Source organism: Teleopsis dalmanni, chromosome 2 (assembly GCF_002237135.1).
Source record: "Teleopsis dalmanni isolate 2A chromosome 2, ASM223713v2, whole genome shotgun sequence".
Lineage (NCBI taxonomy): Eukaryota > Metazoa > Arthropoda > Insecta > Diptera > Diopsidae > Teleopsis > Teleopsis dalmanni.
In genome coordinates this window covers 210894761-210917225 of record NC_051847.1, presented here as the reverse complement: position 1 = coordinate 210917225, position 22465 = coordinate 210894761, and the positions used below count along the sequence as shown (strand labels likewise).

At 26.0% G+C, this 22465-nt stretch overlaps 1 protein-coding gene across 1 annotated transcript in view; it reads right to left on the bottom strand.

The window, feature by feature from the left end:
* LOC119681944 (Y+L amino acid transporter 2-like) overlaps positions 1-19628 on the bottom strand; it is a 28109-nt gene extending 8481 nt beyond the window's left edge. Inside the window, exons 1-2 of the mRNA XM_038095257.1 lie at positions 19366-19628; positions 578-912 (exon numbers count right to left, since the gene is read on the bottom strand). Of these exons, the coding sequence (XP_037951185.1) occupies positions 578-847 (270 nt within the window). The 5' untranslated portion in view covers positions 848-912; positions 19366-19628. The remainder of the gene's footprint in view (positions 1-577; positions 913-19365) is intronic.
* Between the last annotated feature and the right edge of the window lie 2837 nt (positions 19629-22465).

Below are 22465 nucleotides of genomic sequence, written 5' to 3'. Positions count from 1 at the left end.
AAATGTCATTGAATTAGATATAAATAACATTCTGAATTTCTTAAAAGTTGTAGTTGTTACTCTATACTAAATTGTTATAAATATTTATCCAGTATTTAAAAATATATTACAAATAGTGTGTATAAATTTATAACTTGATTTTCTTTAAAGCTAATCAATATTATTATTTTATCTTGAATTCCTACAATTCCAGTGGTTATATTGTTTATCACTATATTTACAAGTTAAACTAACTTAGTTTACATTGCATTTGCTAAACAAAATATTTTAAAACTTTATTATCTAAAAACACATTGAACTGATTTTTATTGTTTACATTTAGTAAATATACAGTTTACAAAACAATAATCCGATAAATGCTATCACCTCATAATAAAGTAAACCCAAAATACAGCAACAGATGTTTTAATACTCGTAAATATAAACAGCTTGTTTATAAAATTAGAATGTTAAGTTATTGTAAATTGTAAAAATTATTTAATCAATATTAATTATCAATTGGTATTGACGTCAGAGTAGTATACGAGTACTATATGCAGAAAGACTTAATTATATTATCGTGTCTAAAATTACTCACCATTGAGAATAAACCAGATATAACCCAAACGATGAGAGATAAATTAACACTTCCAGTATTCATCAAGACACCAGTGGGTGAAACAAAAATACCAGAACCAATAATTGATCCAACAATAACAGTACAGCCATTTATCAGACTCATTTTTGCTTTAAGCGTTACTTCCCCACCACCGTCATCGGCAGTAACTTTTGCGGGGGTTTCACCATTTCCATTCACCACAGAATTTTTCCGTGAAGAATTTTTACGATTCAATGAATCACTCTCCATATTTAGACAATGTGTAGTTTGTACTTTAAACAAATCCCTGTTTATGTGATTTACTTTTGTTTATGCTGCAAATAAAAATAAATATTTTCTTTAATTAATTATAAAAATCTTTTAAATATGTATTTAAATAATTTGTTGAAATATTTGCATTCGTATGATTTTCACATGCTGCTGTAAATTTCTTTTTTATATGTAAATTTCCTCCTAGTTAGTGTGTCAATTTTAATAATTAATTATTATGAAATATATAAATTAAATATATTTACATATGTAGTTAATATAATTATCGTGCTCTTATCAATTTCATGTTTCAAATTCATTTTCATTTTATGTATGAACGCATTTGCATAGCATGAAATCAATACAACCCGCAAGTGAAATTCTACCACAGCCTGCCATACATCATAAATAATTCATAAAATTAAAATCATATTAATATAAATATAAACGTTTGTATATATATTATACTTTTGTCACATTGTTATCAGCGCGTTTATGCTAATGAAGACGTTCCCTATTGACGCCGTCATTGACTTTGAATAATTACTCCCATTTTATTAGTTATTACAGCAGCTGTTATCAATAAAGCTTTTAACAGTCGCTGCTATTTGTAATAGCTGTTAAGCGCCTAACAGTATAATGTTATGCGTTTAGAATTGCTGTTAAGTATGGCATTTAATAATTTTTTTAAATATATTAGAAAAATTGAAATATATAAAAAAAATAAATTATGCAGAAAAAATTGTTTTTAAGTTTTTTAGTTTTTAGTTTGATTAAATTCTTTTGGTGACATAAACAAGAGATAAAATTAAAGTTAATAAACAAGATAACTGAAACAAGTTAATTGTTTTGATTCTGTTTTTATTTATATCAAATACTGAATTAATTAAACGTATCTTACAGCTTAAATATAAATAATTCGAAATGTGTATACTAGATAAAAACATGCTTAGTACGAACTACTAATGAAATATTTTGCATAATTAATTTTGCTTTAAATACGAAGTTGATTTTAGGTTAATTAAATTTATATAATCGAATAAATTCAGTGATATAATTATTTTTAATCAAAATTTTAATGAATTTAGGTTTCAAATGTTAAAATTGACTGTGCTATTTAGTAAATTTATTATAATATATTTAAATATATTATTTATAGAGGGTTTTCAAATAACAAAAAAAGAAAAAGAAAGGATAAACACAAAAATTTAGTTAATTTATTGAAATTTCGCTGACCATACAACACTATAGGTCGTATATAAACTATAGACTTATTAAGAAATTTGATAATTTCCTAAGATCACTAACGATAAGTACTTGGCAGTATTCGAAACAGCGTTGTATGGTCAGCCAAATTACAATAAATTAACTAAATTTTTGTGTTTGTACTTTCTTTCTTTACTATTTGAAAATCCTCTAAATTTTAAAAATAACATAGCTTCTTTGTTATTATAATATCTATATAATATGTAAAATAACATTTCAATCTGTTAGTACAATTAGTTATCAAATACAATGTAAATAATAAAATAAAATTTGGATCCCTTTTTATTTATTTCTTTTAAAAATTGAATTGAATTTATTGTAATAAACTGGGAGGATAGCGTTAAATATCTCGATATCACGCTGGACAAACGAATCAAATGGCTTAAACAAGTTCAAGCTATTCAAACAATCTATTCAGAAATGAAAATCTCAATGCTAAGAAAAGGAAACTGATATATAACCAAATAATTCGTCCGTTACTTCTATATGGTTGCGTAGTGTTTAGCAAAGCTTCAAACACTACTATTCACCAGCTAGAAATTGCACAAAGTCAGACTTTTCAAAGTTCCATGGTACATTAGGACGAATGACATCCTCAGGGACCTCAAGATTGATCCCATCAAAAAATACATAAAGGATAGAGTCCTGAAATTATTTGCAAAAACTGACAGACTTACCAACACCGCGTTATCAAATCTTAGAATAGTTACAGACTCTTCGGGGAGGTATGCAGATCTGAGGTCAATTATTGCTTAGTCTGATGAAGTGATAAACAATAATCCAGTCAAGGCGTTAAGAGGGGTTTTAAAAATACCTCGAAAGAGTAAAAGTGCTTAAGTGCATTGGCTCAAATAGAAATAAATAAATAATATTATATATAAATAATAATTTGAACTATTGGTAGAAATAGTTAAAATAGTATTTATAGGTACTATCAATAAAAATAATGAAATAAAATATGAATAATTATTTTATTTTTTTTAGATGTCTGGATCTTTGCTTACCCAAAGAAAAATATAAATAGAACCATTTGACTCACTTCAGATACTACCTATTTTCTTAGCTACGCCACTGTCTGTATTAATAAATATTTTTTGCAATTTCTAATTAATATAAACAAATAATTAAAGCATTATAAACAATAATATAACAAAAGAAAATGTAAACAATAATTATATAAATAGTTTGTATTTAAAAAAAAATTTTTTCTATAAAATAAAAAAAAATAGATATTCGATTTGTAATATTGTTTTAGATAATAAATTTGCATACAATATCTTATAATATATTATGTATTATATACATTGTGACCGAAAAGTTTTCGGAAATTCTCATTTAAAATTCGCGCGCTGTATATTTTTCGATATTTTAAGTTTATGTAGTTTGGCAGCACTTTCCTTAATTACTATGCCAAAAATGAGCGCGATCTGTCAGACAGTTCGTTTACGGCAGCTGTTGAAACCAGTTCACCTCAGTAGTGCGTTGCGAAAAAAACAATGGAAAAAAATATTGAACAAAGAGTTTGCATCAAATTTTGTTTTTCGAACGAAATTTCGTGTGCAGAATCGTTGCGAATGCTACAAAAGGCTTATGGGGAATCAGTTTTATCGAAAACTCAAGTTTATGAGTGGTACAAAGCCTTTCAGGACTGTCGTACGACCGTCGAAGACATGCCGCGTTCTGGACGACCTTCGACCTCTACCACCGACGAAAACATTGAAAAGGCAAAGGAAATCGTGTTCAAAAATCCTCATGTGAGTGTTAGAGAGATAGCACGAGAGCTAGGCATCGGTCGTGAGATGGCTCGTTTGATTTTGGTGGACAATTTGTGTATGCGACGTGTCAACGCCCGGCTTGTTCCGATTCACCTCAATTTGTTCAACATTATCAACGATTTTAAGGCCAAACATTCAATAAATACCATCGAACAGCCACCGTATTCACCTGATCTTGCACCGTGTGACTTTTTCCTGTTTCCCAACCTCAAATTACCACTCAGAGGAACGCGTTTTGAATCCATAGAAGACGTAAAACAGAATTCGCAGAGGGAACTCAAAGCCATACCGGAAAGCGCCTATAAAAAATGTTTTGATGATTGGAAGAAACGTTGGCATTTATGTATCGCTTCTAATGGAGCATATTTTGAAGGAGATAAAAAAATAAATATTGATGAAGATTAAGAATTTTGCGTTTTATTTAAAATTTCCCGAAAACTTTTCGGTCACAATGTATTACTTGTTTTAAATGGTTTTCTTTAAGTTCATATATTGAAATTGTTAATAAAAATGTTATATTTCAAAGCAAGAAATAATTTTAATGTCAACATTTGTTGAATCCACTAAATCCACTAAACCACCTCTTAGGAATGAAAGTTTTCCACAGGTATGAAGAACCTTCATTCCAGTAGACGAAGAAGAGAATAGAGTAAATAGACTTGATAGATAGGTTCACCTATGTCAGAAAACATGGGCGTAAAGTGAGGAATTTAGGTATTAGTGAAAGGGGCGGAAGTATTTGTTGAATACTTTTTAGTTTATTTATAATCTAAAATATTCATGATATATATTGTATTTTTAAAAAATTAAATTTTAAGTGATTAAGCCATACAAATTCTTAATAAAAATTTAATTAGCTTTATAATCTGTCTGCAAAAAAAGGTTCAAACTAAAGGTTTTCATAAAAAATAATATCAAGAGTCAATGTACAATAATTAATTATATTTTAAGAGGTTGTATGTACCGCCATTTAGCAAGAAAAAATATTCATAATGAAGATTTTGATTTTAATCTGACGCGTGTAACAATTTAACATTTTCGTTTGCCGTACTTCACAAAGTTACTTGACTGCGAAGTGAATGGTATATAAATCAACTTGAAGAGCAGTTCTTCTATTTTTTTTTTGGTTTTTGTTACTTTCAAATAATTTTCTATACCACATGAAGTAAGTTTCAAATGAATATTAAGTTTATGGTAAGTTTAATGGCTCCATGGTTCTTAAAGAAGACGACAAAGAAACGGTGTACTCCAAAACAGTTGTGGTACTATAACGTCTTTCATATATTAAAAAAATAAATTTAATTTAGTATATAATATACAATAAATAAATTATATAATTATAATATTATAAATAATACAATAATCAGAAAATAATAATTAATAAATTTTTTTCTTCACCATGGTAAAAGAAATGAAGAAATAGTTGATTTACATTCCAATATCAAACCTTCATATAGGTTAAAAGCTTATTAAAAACCCAAGGGCTAAAGCCATCTAGAACCTTTGGCAAAGCTTGTGATGCTATTTAAAGGAAGGTCTTGAAGTTCGCCAAGATCCTCAAAAAGAAAGCCCTTAAAATGTTAAGGTAACGCTGCATATGTGCCGGACAGAAACAGAACAGGTGAAAGGCGCTTTCATCATCCTCACCACAACTGCGGAAAGGCTTGAAAGGGATATTTAGTCTGCTAGCATCGTTTTTTAGTCTTCTAGAATTTATACTAAAATGAATATCTCTGTTGTGTTTTAGTGTTCCGGTACAGACATAAAGAGTATAATGCAAAAATCAATAAGTTCGCTAGTGTTAGGTAAGCTAAAAATACTAAATGTAGGATATCAACCACAACACTCAAGAATTATATGATTCAATCACACAATTACTGACAGACAGTATCTGTCTTAAAAAGAAGTAGTAAGGACATAAGAAGTAAGTAAGGATACTGTCGAAGTCGCGATCTACTTTAAAATCGAGTACTTTAAAAAGTGAAGATGCCAGCAGAATAAGAGTGCAGTTTGAGTTTCTTCCATCACTAACATATTCAGTTTTTTTTTAAATTAAATGCAAGCATCCATGACATTAACAAGAGCATCTAAATGAGATATAGTGATACATAGTCTAAGGAAAAACCTCAAGCTATTAAATGGTTTAGTAGTGAGTAAATAGTAATTGAGTTAATTGGGATTAATACGATAGTACAACATATCATATTACTGTAAGTAAGGTGAATTCATTACTTACCACAGTTGTATCTATCTGACTTTAACTTTTATTAATAAACTAGTTATTATTAGTACAGAAATATTGAAAAACATGTTTAGTATTTTGTATATGCATTAAATTTTATATATTGTTGAGCCTTTTTCGAGTTAGTGGATCTAAGCACTTTTACTCTTTGATGGCTAGGGGGTTTCTTCAGAGTCCCACTCATCTTACAGACTAATTTGTGTATTCGTGATTGTTCCTGATATACCTGATATAAGATTAGATTACTCTGAGATTAGATAGTGCTAAGTAAGGCTGCCTGTCGGTTTTTGCATATAGCTTCAGGGCTCTGCCTCTTATGTATTTTTTGACCGGATATATTCTAAGTACTCTTAACATTAAATTTTATACTGATCAGATTTTTATGGAAGCAAAATTATTATTAATAAATTTATTCATTGCTTTTTAAAAATATTTTTAGTGGTCAATAGAGAATAGAATAGATAATTTAACTATTTTGAAAAGCGAAGTAATAATCCACGGTACTTTTAGAATTACATAGTAATTCTTTAGAAATATTCATGGATAGATAAAAACTAATATTACTTAATATTTTCAATGTTAAATAAATGATAACAAATTATCTATTTATATTCATATATCATTTTTAGAACTTAACTTGTCGAACATTTATAGTGGTATATCTTTTTTAGATTTTGTATAAAGAATGGGACATATAAAATTAAAAAAAAATAATGCTTTACTCATACCTTTTTTTAATATATTTTTTATTTTTTTGTGTATTAATGTTTTATGCGTAATTCATTCATAAAAATTTAAAAAGATTTTTTTTTGTAATATTTAATATCAAAATAATTGGTTTTAAATTATGTGAAAATAACATAAAAATGAGTATTTACATAAATTAAATTGACATAAAATTTATTAATTGAATGTCTCAATTCACATATCAATAAATTAATATTAAAATTTAAATAATATTTTTAATAAACTTATTTGTATAAGTGATTTAAGAAAGAAATAAATTAATGATATATTATTTATTAAGAGAAAATTTCGTAAAAATGAAATAGACCTTGAGGTACGGTCTATTCTGGTGACGTAGCCAAGACTCAACCGGGCAATTGATTATTGTGTTTGATAAGCGTTTTTTGGCCTTAATTATTATTTAATTTTGTTTTGTAGAATTTTTGTTTATAACGCAATAATATATTATATTTATTTGATTTATACTTTTAAAATTGATTTATTTTTATCAATCGAATGAATTGAACCAGAACTTTTACTTTGTACACGATTTAATTGAATAAATGAAATTGCTATCAAAAAGTAGGAAGTGTTTATTATTGAATTTTTGTGGACTGATACTCGTTTCTTCGCAGAGATGTCTATTATTGACAAGAGTACATTCACTTTGAGGTTTTCGTAGTAAAGGGGAAAGTAGTAAAATTTTTTTAAATTAATTTATTTTTTTACACAATTAATAATGTTAAAAATAAAAGAATAACATTTGTTTCTATAGTAGGAAGTGATTGATTTTTATACAAAATAAAAATTATGATTGTTACAATTTTTTGGTTTTTATTTTATAAATTAGTTATTTATATTTAATAATTTTATAGAAAAGTATAAATAATTATTAACAGAGTTACTCTAAAAACTAAAGAGTACAGATGAACTATGCCCTTCAGAGTCTAGAATCAAATACAAATGAAAGTAAACAGAATGCAAGCTGAAAAATTATTATAACTAAATGAGATATGATTCTTTTTACTCTATAAATAACTATGGACTTAAAAAATGGTAGATGAACTATACCCTTTAGAATCTTAAATCAAATATAAATTAAAGTAAACAGAATAGAAGCTGAGAGTTTAACATACCAAAATGGAACATGACACCAATAAACAAGCAAAAGTAAGGAATTATTTTTTTAAGACAAGAGCTCATCTTTATTGGTAATGCTTTGTGTAGATGACATTCACCTTTACATACAGGTTTTAATATAAAAAAACATACAATAATTTTCAGGTAGCTGACCTAACTTTGTAGAACTATAGATGACATGGTTACTCCCTGCTATTATCTTCATGGGGCATTATAGTAAAGACTACGGAGAAGTATACATAGTAGAAGAAAATTTGAGGAAGATAGCTATTGTACTCGTAAATGATAAGGGTAACGATTGTCTCTATTCATAATACTGTTACTTGTGATTAATATAATATAGAATTATTTGTATATAATTGTCATTATTGGTGTATATAGTAATATACCTTAAGATCTATGTCTCCTTTCACGATCTTAGATTGATTATATTGATGCTGTTTCTAAATAAATTGCAGTATTTGTTGTATTATAATAAGCCCTATATATCATCGGTTGGTATGTATTAACATTAGTATTTATTTTGTTTATGCATCAGTTCTGGGTAACTGTCGAATACGCGCTTCGCAGTTTCCTCTTCCTTCTTGCAATAATGTATTGTTTATGAGAAATCTTATCTAATGCTTTCTAAAGAACATATAGAAGAAATATAAAGCCTTTCGAAACATTAAAGAACTTTGAAATACAGAAATTATTTTTATTTTCAACTATCTTATTTGTTAGTTAGATTCTGGAAACCATAAAAATATGAAATAGGACATATTTAGGATTTAAGGAAAGATATATTGGAGATTAATATGTTCTTTGTACTTAATTTATATGCCTGAAGTCTTGCTGTATTTCAATTGGAAATTTATATCTACGAAAGATATATGTCTGGATTGTTATTAAAAGAATCAATCAAATATTTGTGTACTTTTGCAAAAATAATATACACAGAATATGGTATACATTGTGACCGAAAGGTTTTCGGAGGTTCTCATTTAAAATTCGCGCGCTGTATATTTTTCGATATTTTAAGTTTATGTAGTTTGGCAGCACTGTCTTTAATTACTATGCAAAAATGAGCGCGATCTGTCAGACAGTTCGTTTACGGCAGCTGTTGAAACCAGTTCACCTCAGTAGTGCGTTGCGAAAAAAACAATGGAAAAAAATATTGAACAAAGAGTTTGCATCAAATTTTGTTTTTCGAACGAAATTTCGTGTGCAGAATCGTTGCGAATGCTACAAAAGGCTTATGGGGAATCAGTTTTATCGAAAACTCAAGTTTATGAGTGGTACAAAGCCTTTCAGGACTGTCGTACGACCGTCGAAGACATGCCGCGTTCTGGACGACCTTCGACCTCTACCACCGACGAAAACATTGAAAAGGCAAAGGAAATCGTGTTCAAAAATCCTCATGTGAGTGTTAGAGAGATAGCACGAGAGCTAGGCATCGGTCGTGAGATGGCTCGTTTGATTTTGGTGGACAATTTGTGTATGCGACGTGTCAACGCCCGGCTTGTTCCGATTCACCTCAATTTGTTCAACATTATCAACGATTTTAAGGCCAAACATTCAATAAATACCATCGAACAGCCACCGTATTCACCTGATCTTGCACCGTGTGACTTTTTCCTGTTTCCCAACCTCAAATTACCACTCAGAGGAACGCGTTTTGAATCCATAGAAGACGTAAAACAGAATTCGCAGAGGGAACTCAAAGCCATACCGGAAAGCGCCTATAAAAAAATGGTTTTTGATGATTGGACGAAACGTTGGCATTTGTGTATCGCTTCTAATGGAGCATATTTTGAAGGAGATAAAATAAATATTGATGAAGATTAAGAATTTTGCGTTTTATTTATTTATGACCGGAAACTTTTCGGTCACAATGTAGTCTATACATATAAAAATAAAACAGTATCTATTAAGTTCTTCTTATAGTTATAAATTTCATGAGAAGGTACTTGGAAATGGTATATAAATATATATCAGTTTTACTACCGTTGATAACGAAAATTTTTTGTATTAATTTTTTGACACAAAATCATAAAAAGGCAATATATCTGGGCAATCTAGTGATCTCGAGGTTCAAAGTAATATTAATTAATATTATTGATTGACGAGTATAAATAAGTAATAATTTTATTTGAGGAAATTTCATTATTATTTCCCTAAGAAAATTTTGTTGTATTTTAGAAAAGAATTCAATTGTTAAAGAATTATTTTTAAATATTTTTTATTTTGTTTATTTATATTCTAAAAGCATTAAGCGCTTGCCGGTTTGTTGGTGCTTTAAATGCCATTTGTTTTGAATAAATTTGCATAATATTATACTTAATATATGTATAAGCGCAACTCATTTGGTACTGAAAAGGTTAACAAACTAAACATTAAAAAAATAATAATAAAAAATGTAAAAACTTAATTATAAATTCAGTGAGTTTAATGTAATTAATGATAAAAAAGAAATGAATAGCAACTAAAACTTTGGTTAAACTATAGAAACAGTGAAGAATAGTTTGTACACGTGACTTCGAATTACTTTTAACCTACATTAGTGCAGAAATACAAAATTACATTTATTTTAGTTGTAGTTGTAGTTGTAGTGAGAATATACTTCGTCACGGTAATTTATAAGAACCGGATTAGTCATTCAAGTTTGTGGATTGAGGTCATAATATGGAATAAGTTGCTTCACATCTCAAAGTGCCCGATAGTAAAGTTGACTTTAACGGAAAGAAGTTGCTATTGGCACAACACTCCAAATAGTCACCAGGTAAAAGAGCTGATTCGTCCTTACAACTACAAGAAATCCGTCCTTCGCAGAGGAGTAGAATTAAGGTGTCGGTAGTTTAAGAGACAAATCACTATGGCCTGTATACTATATCAGCAAGACGGGCTTGTCTGAAAAGATAGATTGGCGACTCTGCGTGGAGACTGATGAGTTATTCAACCACAATATTGACTTTATGTTTGGCCAGGAGAATAATACTAAACTAAGAATAAAATTCTAAATCCATATGGTATTAAACTATTAACAACGGGAGATATATTGGTAATCATTGCTAATACAAGAGATCAAATATGGTTGGAGTGACCAGTTTTAGTTTTTTGGTTAGTTTTTATGCTATTCTATTATAGGCTATATATTACATTCTTTTAAGTATATAATAATAACAGAATAAATAGTATTTTTATAATGAGTACTTTAGAGCTTGTATATATTTTCGTAAATATGTTTTAGATATATTTATATATACTTTTATATAGCTTTTATATATATAGCTGTAGCTCTTATTTCGGTAAGTACTTAAATTCATTATATCAAAGTGGATATATTGATTAGTCCACTCGAATTCGTTACCATATCTGCAAAATACACTGCAAAATCGGTGATACAATATTTATCTGTATATATATAATACTAGATAATTCATCTTTGTATCTCAATTACTGTTTTCGTATCTTATAGATTTAAAAATTGAATTTGAAAAAAATGTACCTACAGTAGCTCAAAAACAAAAAATTATAAAATATGATATAGTCTAAACAATATTTATTTTTAATATTTTTTGGTTGGTGGCAACACTTATGCAGAAGTTTTAATTTATAGTATTTGTTCTTAGTCTGAATGAATTAAATTCTCAAGGCCAATATATGGTATAAAACAATAAACTTCATTAATATTTAGTTTTATGTAAAATATTCTCTATTTTAGTTTAAAATTAGTTAAATCAGCCAAGCTTATCATAGCTAATTACACAGTCAAATTATATAAAAAATAAAAGAACATTATGAACGCTTAAATGAAATTGAGGGTAACTATAAAAACATTATTAAAATCTATGTTATAAGTTATAGAAAAGCAGAATAATTAGAATGAATATAAATATGTTCTTTAAGGAAATAGATTTATATATACATTGTTTATTCTGTATAATGGGTTTATAGGCGCTTGGCGATAGCACTCAGAAACGTATCTACAAAAATACTCCGTTCATCTTGAGTGAGTTTACAAAATCTAATGTATGAAATCTAATGTATGTTATTAAAACAATAATACTATAGTAAGCCTTTGACTAGTTTATCAAAGCCCTGCAGCACTTACAAGATAGTTTGTAAGTAAAGAACAAAATGGTTTAAGCTAAATTATTTGTCCATAAAACACTTTAACATAAAGTATGTTAAATCATGTAATATAAAAATGTCTAATTATTTAAACATATTAACAAACTTTATACTAACAAAACTATTATAATAATAATACAGTGAAAATAGTAAAAATTATTTTATCTTATCCCTTCACTTTCACTTTTTACCTCAATTAAATTAAAAAATATTATATGAGTTTAAATTAAAAAATATTTAATAAGTTCAAAGTTTACACAAATCTATCAAAATACCACATAACATTAAAAAAATATATTAAGCCACTTAAATTTAGTTACACAATTTTAAATGTATTTATTATTTATGTGAAAATTAGTGTAAAAATATTTTCCTAATATTACCTATAAGCTTAGCTCTATCTATTGTTTTCTATCTAATGTTTATCGAGGTCAATGCTTAAAATTTTTGCTGTTAAGTTGAATGAATTAAAAAATATTATTGAATGGAATTTTGTATCTACTTCAAGACTAGAATTGCTTTAGTCGTGCTTTATTAAAATAATTTAACAGAAAATTGATTTTATATAAAAAACAATTTTGTTTAATAATAATAATTTAATAAGAATAATTTTTAATTGATTTTGTGGTTTTTGCATTGTTTTTTTAAAAAAAACAAAAGAAAAATAATAAGGCAAATAGAGAAAGACTTTATTTATCTTCAAATTATAAAAAATAATAATAAAATAATAATAGTAAAAAATGATTATATAGAACTAGTAAACTTTATATTTAAGACTCATTCACACGCTATGTAGGTATCGAAGACCTTCGAAGTTATGCACTTTAGTTTTTAACTTTCTATTAATGATTCATGATTGTCTGATCATTTAATATGAATAGAATCAGATATTTCTTCTAAGCTCTAAATAAAACTCTCTTATAAAACTTTTTTATTTAGGAAATGTTGATAAAAATAATGGCATATATTAGTTGGCGCTAGATGGCGTATGTATTTTTTTTTATTAGAACTCGATATTATGAAAAGTAAGCTATAATAACACAGTGAGTAATGGGGAAGTCACTGCAAAAAGCTGATAACAAAAATCCATTGCCAAATGGTAGTGCGGGACGTTCGGACACATATATCGTTTGATTTCTAGGCACTTAAAGGGTGAAGCAATATTTGAAATATTATACAATATATTTTAAGTTCAAGCTTTACGTATAATTATTTGAATGTTATTCGGTTATCACGGTGATTATTCGGGATCGCAAGTCCCCCTATTATAAAATGTTCGAGGCCTTAAGGCTAATAGCAAATACCATTATTTAGTATTAAATACTTTATAGATTCTATAGCATTCTATACAAAAAAATATTAGTATATATATCTCAATTTTGTGTATAAAAAGAAAGCATATCAGTTAACCACCAACTTTAGGTATAACCTTTTTGTTTTTTTTATATATAAATTGTTTTGAATCATTAATTAGAAAATTTTTTATTAAGAAACAAACAAAAAAAAGATTTCTAAAGAGATCAGCTGCTATACGAATAAAATGTGTTTGTTAATATTTTTTTTTAATATTTACAAAACTATAACTACACTCTATATTTTAGGTCCAAACCTCTCCAATTTTCTTGAACACAGCAATTGTTTATGAGTTCATATAAGACACTTTTTTGTGAACAGTATTCTAAATAATAATTTATTTTTAATTTTTAATATTTCATTGATTAAGAAAAAGAACAGATCTTTATAAGAATGAAGATATATATTCTAATATTCAATTCGTTTTATTTAATATTGTATTAAGCAGTTATTATGTCACAACACTATGTCATATAATCTAGTAGTTGAAGTTCAACTACTTCAGCAATGTGTAAAAGTCCGGATCGTGACTAATTAATACAAAAACTTAAAAACTATAATATATAAAATTTATACTTTGAATACTCTATTTGTATCCATTTAGTATTGCATGATAAATAACACGCATGTATATAGCACTTTATACTGTGATTCAACATAAAAAGTTTCTATTTTTTTGTTATTTTTTTTGAATAATTTTAATATAAATAGAATAAAAACATTTCTGTTAACATTTTTCATTAATTCTAATTATTTTTAAATTATTTGTTTTACATTAAATTAAAATTATGATAAGGGATCATTATCACGCAAACCACTTTTGTAAAGCTCTAATCGTCACGAAGCCACACTTTAAGTAGCTGTTGTGGAAACATTTTAAATATATTATATATAATGTAATTATACTTTATGTTTATTATATATATATAATATGATAATGAAACTAATAATCTTACTTAACAGATTCTAAAAAATACGTAAATACTAATCTCTTCTGAACATCTAAATTGGAGGTAAAACACAAGGAATTTATTAAATTATAAAAATGTATGAGTATAGGTACTTTAGACGACCAAGTACAGGGAAAATTTTAAGAAACATAATGATATTAACTAAACATTTTAGTGTATTTTTTTCATAAACAAAATAAAGACTCTTACTTGAACTGTAAAATTAAATGATAGATATTATCAGAAAGCACTGACTGCACTGACAAGACTTTGACAAGACTTTAATTGTTTTCGTATTTTATCTGTAAACAGGTATGGTGAGGTTATACCGGCGATCTCAGTGAGATCCACTTAGGTCTATAGGCCCATTGTGCTACAGTATTATTTAAAACTCAAGGATTAAAACCATCTAGAACCTTTGGCAAAGCTTATGATGCTATTTAAAAGAAGGTCTTGAAGTTCGCCAATATCGTAAAAAAAGAAAGCCCTTAAAATTAACGTGGCGCCGCACATGTGCCGAATAGAAACAATACAGGTGAGAGATATGGTTAAAAGGGATATTTAGTCTTCTAGCATGGTTACCTAGAATACAATGATCTGTTAAAAAACCTAGTGCAAGACTAATATCTTTACGGGGCATCTCTATTAGAGACTTCGATTTTGTTCTATTGGTATGTGACCAAATTGCATACAGATGCCTGCAAATCGTAAATTTTTCCCATCTTTTATTGAAAATTTCAGCACAGGAAGAACTCAATACCAATTTACTTGATGTCAACGATATGCCCAGATTATTTAGGTGTTCCGAGTGGTTTCCTGAAGCACCACGACTGGCTAGCTTATCTGCTTTGCAATTGCCGTAAATATCTCTATGACTGGGAATACAAATTAGAGAAATATTGAACTGCGACGACATCTCATTTAGAGATGTGTAGCTGTCAAAAACTGTCGTAGTTGTAAATTGTAAATAACAATTTTTATGGTTAGTGAAAAAGTGAGACTGATACAAAAATCTTTCCAAAAACTCTGTGTAGTCTGTGTAGATGCAGACTTAAAAATGGTATCTTAAATAAAATTAAAATTTATGGTCTTTATTAATATTAATCAAGAATGCGTATTATTATTATTTAAAAATATTGGGGTATTAAAACACATAACTACTGTTTATATGATCATTAATACTATTAATATATAACATAGAAATCTTGCCGGTGTGTCCGCCGAGTTTCGAATCGTTTTGATATACTAAGCTTTTAATAACAATAGTATTGTTAGTAGATTTATTATTACTGTTATATCTATATATATTAACAGTAATAAGTATTAATTTAATAAAACATAAACAAAAATGTTATGAAAGCTTAGTTTTTTATGGCTTTACGCTATTCATATATATTTCATAGTAACTATGTATGACTTATCATTAAAGCAAACAATCTATTATTAACTGAAGGAATCACAATGTGCATAATATAATAATAATAATAGTTTTACTATACAATATACAATATACAAAAAATAAAAAAAGAGTTTTAATCTATTTTCATAAATTCATTTGAATAGATTTATTTCTATAGATTAACGTTAGGCAGGTGTTTTAGCCTAATTATTTTAATGTATCTACAACGAATATTGATTTTTGGTTTATTTATATATGTATATTTTTTTTAGTGTTAATAAGGAAAATTTTTTATTGATGAATTTCTTTAGAATAATTATTAATATGTAAACATAACGTCTTATCCATTTGAATGCATAAAGTTTCTATTTAATTGTTAAGTTAAGAATATTTTACAATAGTAGTAATAATTTATGTTTGGATAGATAAAAAAGTTTCTATTTTTAGAGTTTTAATTCTACTTATAAAAGTTGAATGCATATTATAATGTGATTAATCAAACATCTATATACATCTTTACATATAACATGAGCATGTACAATATGTACAATAGGTATGTGCTTAATGTTTTTCTGGTTTTATCGCGATTTTTATGTAAATGTTAAAATTAATATAAATAATAGTAATTTTTTTAATATGCAAGTATTTAATGTATATATATATACATTGTATTTTTAATTGATATGTATCAATACTATGAGTATTAATAATATTTATAATATTTATATTTGTACTAAGTGAACAAAATTCTATTGTATTTTATATTGTATATTATATTAACAGCTTTATATTATAAATATTATTTTTATTATTTTAATTATTATATTATATCTTATTTTTTTTTTTACCCGGCACTGATGTGGAAGAAACACCTAGGAAGGTGTTTCTGGATCATACAGATTCAAGACTAGAAAAGATAAGCTCTATACTGTCTTTCATTAAAGAAACCGGACTTGGAGAAATACTCTAACCCGACTAAGAGGCATAAGAGATCTTTTAGGTCGCAGTGCACGATCCCTTCTTTTAACAAAAATATAACATATATCTTACAATTGTGCATTATTTATGTTATATTTATTATTGTGAATTTCTAAATTACTCAGTTTGAGTTATTTCTAATATAAATCACTAATAATTATTATTTGTTTTATTATTTTAAATTATACTGGTTTTTAATATTGTATCTTTTTGGACTGTTATTTTTCTAAATTTTATATACAAGTATCAATTATATATTGAAAAGTTACTTTTTAACTATTAATGTCAGTTACTGTATTGTTTTATCACTTATTGTACAAAAGTAATTAAAGTTTTAATTGTACGATGTATATTGTAACCGCAAATGTAAATCTTTGTATTACATATATTTTTTTTCTCTGAATTTATGTGTTAGATACATTACTACATATGTAACTATTATTGATATTAAAAAAAAACTATCTATTGTAAGTTCGAATCAGTAGTGGCGCAAATTTTTATAGTATCCGAGAGCAAACCACTTTTCCAACGTTTAATTTGAAGTTTTAAAATTTATATGTAAAAAATATTTAATAAATGATAATTAGTAATTTATGAAAAAAAAATGTTCATTTTACTTCATTATTTATTACAGCAACGAAATCCGTCTGTTTCTACTTTCATCCCATAACTACATAATAATGACATATAATATTTTATATCATATATATCATATTTTTCTACATTAATGATGAAATGTCAATCATTTCAATAAAGCAGAAGTTTTATTTATGAAGCGATTAAAATTGCAAACATACTCTATTCACATTATCTGATTGAATCTGAGCAATAAGTTTTGATTTTTAAAAATGAATCGAGGTGTTATATGATCATATGACGAATTTCTGATCTACTACATTCTGGTTGAGTATAATTTTTTTGATTATTATGTCAATAGAAATAAAATGAAATTAGTAGTATGATCACAAATATGCAGGTATTAATCTAATAAAATAAATTATATACTGAAAATTAAGTTTAAACTATAAGTTGCAGCTAAGGTAATTAATTTAAAAAAAAATATTTAAAATAATAATGAACAATATTTTTATTTAATTTTTATTTCGGAAATATAATTCGTTCTATTATATTTGTTAAGTCTAGTACTTTATATCAGTAAGCTTATGTGACTTCTTCAACAATTTGAGATATTTACAAGTAGTATACCTTCAATATTCATTCTTATTATATGCATTTTTGTAAAAAAATAATTTTATTCAATAATTACGTATCTATTGTTGATACTTTTTTATTGATATTTTAAATATTTTAGTTTATTTTTACAAATAGTTAAAATAGAACCGATATAAAACTTATATCTAGTTTGATAAAACTTTATAGGTACTTTATTATGTTAAACATTAAAATTTAAAAGAACTCAATTTTTATTAAAATTTTATTTTATTTATTATTTGTATTTTATTTTAAAGCCCGATTTTTTGAAACATTTTTGGTCACCTTATCAGGGTTATAATGTATATTGCACATAAAACCGCAAAACATTGGATTTCAAAAATGCTATTACACTAATTCTTTAGAAATTAAAGTATTTATATTCTTTTATAAAATTAAACATAAAGTTTATTGGTTCTATTTAAAATAGAACAATATTTATATAAAATAGAACCGATAAACTGCTTTAATTTCTAAAAAATTAATACTCGTATAACAGAATTTTTTTTAAATATTTGTATTTGTTTTAAAACCAGACGTTTTACGTCTTTTTTGCACAATAAAAAGTTTACATAAATAATATTAATAGAAAAATATCAATAATAGACATATAATTATTGAATGATTTTATTTAACTATAAAGAGGTTTTCGGTTATAATAATCACTTCCGTCTGAAAAATTTGACGTTAAATTAAAAATTATTTAACTATAAAAATGAAATAAGTGTAAATATTGGAAATATATATATCTCGTATAGTTTAAGAAAGAAGAAAAAAAAATTTTTTTGAAAAAATAAAATTATTTTATCTATTAAATTATTAGCACTTTTATATAGACACCATTGAAGTAAGAAAGTTATAATTGAGTCATAAAATTTTAACCAAGCACTTCTATGAATTTGTTAATTAAGATATTAATTTTTTAAATATAATACTATATAAATTTTTTTATTTAGCATTAATGTGCAAAAAATTATATATAAAAGTGTTAAAAAATCTATTTGTATTTTTAAAATATTTTTGTTTACTTTAATTGACCTTATGTTTCGTAAGAAAATAATTATACACATTTTCATAGAGAATTTAAAAATACACAAAAAATATATATATATAATTGTTTACATATAACAAATATTTAGTTAAATAAAATAAATTCAAACACATTTATTTATTTTCTCTTTTTAAGTAACACATGTCTTATAATCCATTTTTATTTTTTTGGGTTTGAATATTCAAAAGCTTTGAAGAACTCAGAGCCGTGTTAGTTTCATGCATGAAGTAAGAATAAAACACAAATAATTTAACCCTTCGTTTAATTTTTAATTTTAAGTACATCACACGTTTAAGTAACTAACAAAAGATACCTTTCGTTCTGAGAATTGCCAAAATCCGGCCTGAACAATAGCAGGCAGGCAGCTGCGAAGGCAATAATTTCGCGCCAAAATATATGAAATCTTTTTGCAGAAAATTTTTTTAAATAAAATAACACAAAAGCATTAACTGCCCTGCCCGTAAATTCAGTATATACAATAATTTATAAATACTAAATTTTAATAAAATATTTTTATTCAGAGTTGCACACGCGTCTTAAGCGCACCGCGTATTTTCCACAATTCAACAGAAACGAAAGACTGAAAGCAACTAACAGCAAAATCCGCATGTAAAGTATCTGTATCTGAAGTAAAGCAATACTTCTTATCGGCAGAGCCGTCGATGGCGTTAGCTTTCGCTGTTAGCAGTGGGCAGTGGGCTTTTTGCTGTTAGCTTCGTTTCTGCAATTTTAGCGACTAATGGCGGTGAGTATCTGAGCAAATACTCAGAGAAATAGAAACTCACACACGTGAGATACTTTTCGGTTGCGACCGTGAGCGGCATTCAAAAAGGGGCTCGATTGACATACACGTTTTTGTTTGTGCTTTCAAAAGTTCTTGAAATAGTGAAATAAGGTTGTTAGACCGGCATTTGACAGGTTTTCAAATAACGCATGTTTTTCGAAATAACACAAGTTCTACTCACCAACTCACCAACTCACTAACTCATCAATTCACTCTTATTCACAAAACACTTTGAGTCTCACTATTTTACCATTTGGCGCAATCGCTGTTATTGTAACTCATTTAATGCAAATGTTTCGTTGTTTACCAATCTAATTTGTTGGCTTGCTTCAGATACATAAAACAATGCAGAGATATGAACTTTAAACGTATTTCAAAGCATCTTTTAGTTACTTAGTTTTGTATATTTAAGTCTATGTTGTTTATTTGTATAAGTTATCTTAGAACATGTTTTTTTGTTTCGTAGTTATTGTTCAATATACTTTCACAAGGCAATTACTTACGGCAGTATCTCACAGATACCTACTAACGCTATTGGTATCTTTTCTCATTAAAATCTTCATTTCAAATAATTCATGTTTGAACTTTCAATGATAATGGCAATGTATTCCTCTAAATGATGTATTGAAAAATGTGTATATTAAGTAATAATTCAAACTTAAAAATATTCAACATGTCGTTTGATAGTAACGAAAAAGATATATTCATATAGATAGATAGATAGAAATATATTTTCTCAAGTATTTAAAGCACCTTCGACTGTTTACGTGGGATTGTTTTTGATGTCTCTATAAATAATTTTTTCATTTTTAAATATGTTTTTGTATTAGTATTAATTCATAAGGTATTAAGGTTTTATTGCATTTTAATACAATAAAATAAATTCCGATTAACATATTATTATATCTGGCAGTCTGACAGATTTAATTAATATTTCCTTTTGATATGCTATAATCCATATAAACGTTTATATTAAAAAAACAATATTTTTTATTAGTTATTTAAACTTTGACGCACTTCGGTTACACCTACTGTATATTTTATATATTTTATTTATTTTCTAATCAATTAATATTGATTAATAAGTGTAAAAAACTTTCTTTAAAATTTTTTATTTTTTAATAAAATTTTTATATAAATGCAAATTAAAATAGTGGTGCAAATACTTGGTAAGGTTAAATGTTTAAATGGAGCAGGTTAATTTATACATCTCTTCCATTACTTTCTTCCTCTTGCATCTCTTTTTTTAAATCGTTACAAATATATGTAATAAACTATTATTTATATATTATATTATTATATATTATATTATTTATATAGTCATCGAAAAAGTGCCACCTATTCTTAATTTTTTTTTATTCCATACTAAAACTTGTATATAACATTATATTTAAATAATAGGTTACAGCGAAGACTTACTAAGTTAAAATGATCAATCCAATTGAGTTAACTTATCTTGTATCTCTCTTTTTTTAAATTTAGGTTAAAAATTATTTATTACCAATAATTAATGTTTAAAGTCAGCATTTTTGCAAGAAAATATATACTACATATATAATATAATATAATATTATTAAATTAATACAATTTAGTGGTAATTATTACTGCCAAGTAATTAGTTTATATTTAATAATAATTTTTTAATGGTAAAAACTTACTTAGGTATTTATTTTCATTTACTTGAGAAATCTCTTTAGTATTAGAGTTTAATAATTCAGTTACTACGGACTAAGAAATGGTTACTGAGTCGTTTCTTCAGTTCTTCTATTTCTGAACCGAAAAGAGTTTTTCTCCTTTGCTATTCATATTCATTCTATCAGTGCATAGTTCTAATCATATTTATATTCCACTTAAAATAATATAGAAGTTAATAGTATAAATAATTTAGTAATATATATTTGACAGTAATATACTATAATAACAAACAATTGTGTGGTAGGCTCAATACTTCACTTAAATATATAGAATATAATATATATGGAATCATATAAGTTTATATAGAATATTATTTTTTATTCTAATAATTATTTGTTAAAACGATCAATAAGTTTTGTGATTTTCACTGGGCTCATGGTGTTTATTTAACCCATAAAAATAAAAAATAACATATTTAATAATTTTTTATTATATTTTAAAAAAATATTTATAATACTGATTTTTCAGTCTACTCCGTAGTACAGGTACACTGAAGATAGTCTATGAAGTATATTGAAATATATGTATTATAAATATTTTTTTAAAATATAATACAAAATTAAACAGAAATTAATTAATGTATTTTTTTTATCCATTTTATGTGTTTAACAACCTAAGATCGGGTAAAATTTAATAATTCTTTTTTCTATATAGAAAGTAAGATAGATTTTTTTAAGACCAGAAGTAAAAAGAAGAAGAAAAAGTAAGGCCATTAATTGTTTTGCTCTTATATATTATTAATTTTATTTTCTTAAAGTATAGAAAATTTTCCAAAAATTCAAAAAAGTAAATATTTATTAGAACCGGCAAACAATGATTTCTTATCTCAATAATTATCTTTATTCATTGAGTGAAATCTTTTAAATACTACCTTAAATAAATGTTTGTGATAAAATTTTATAACTTTCATTTTAACATTGAAAATAATTTATTA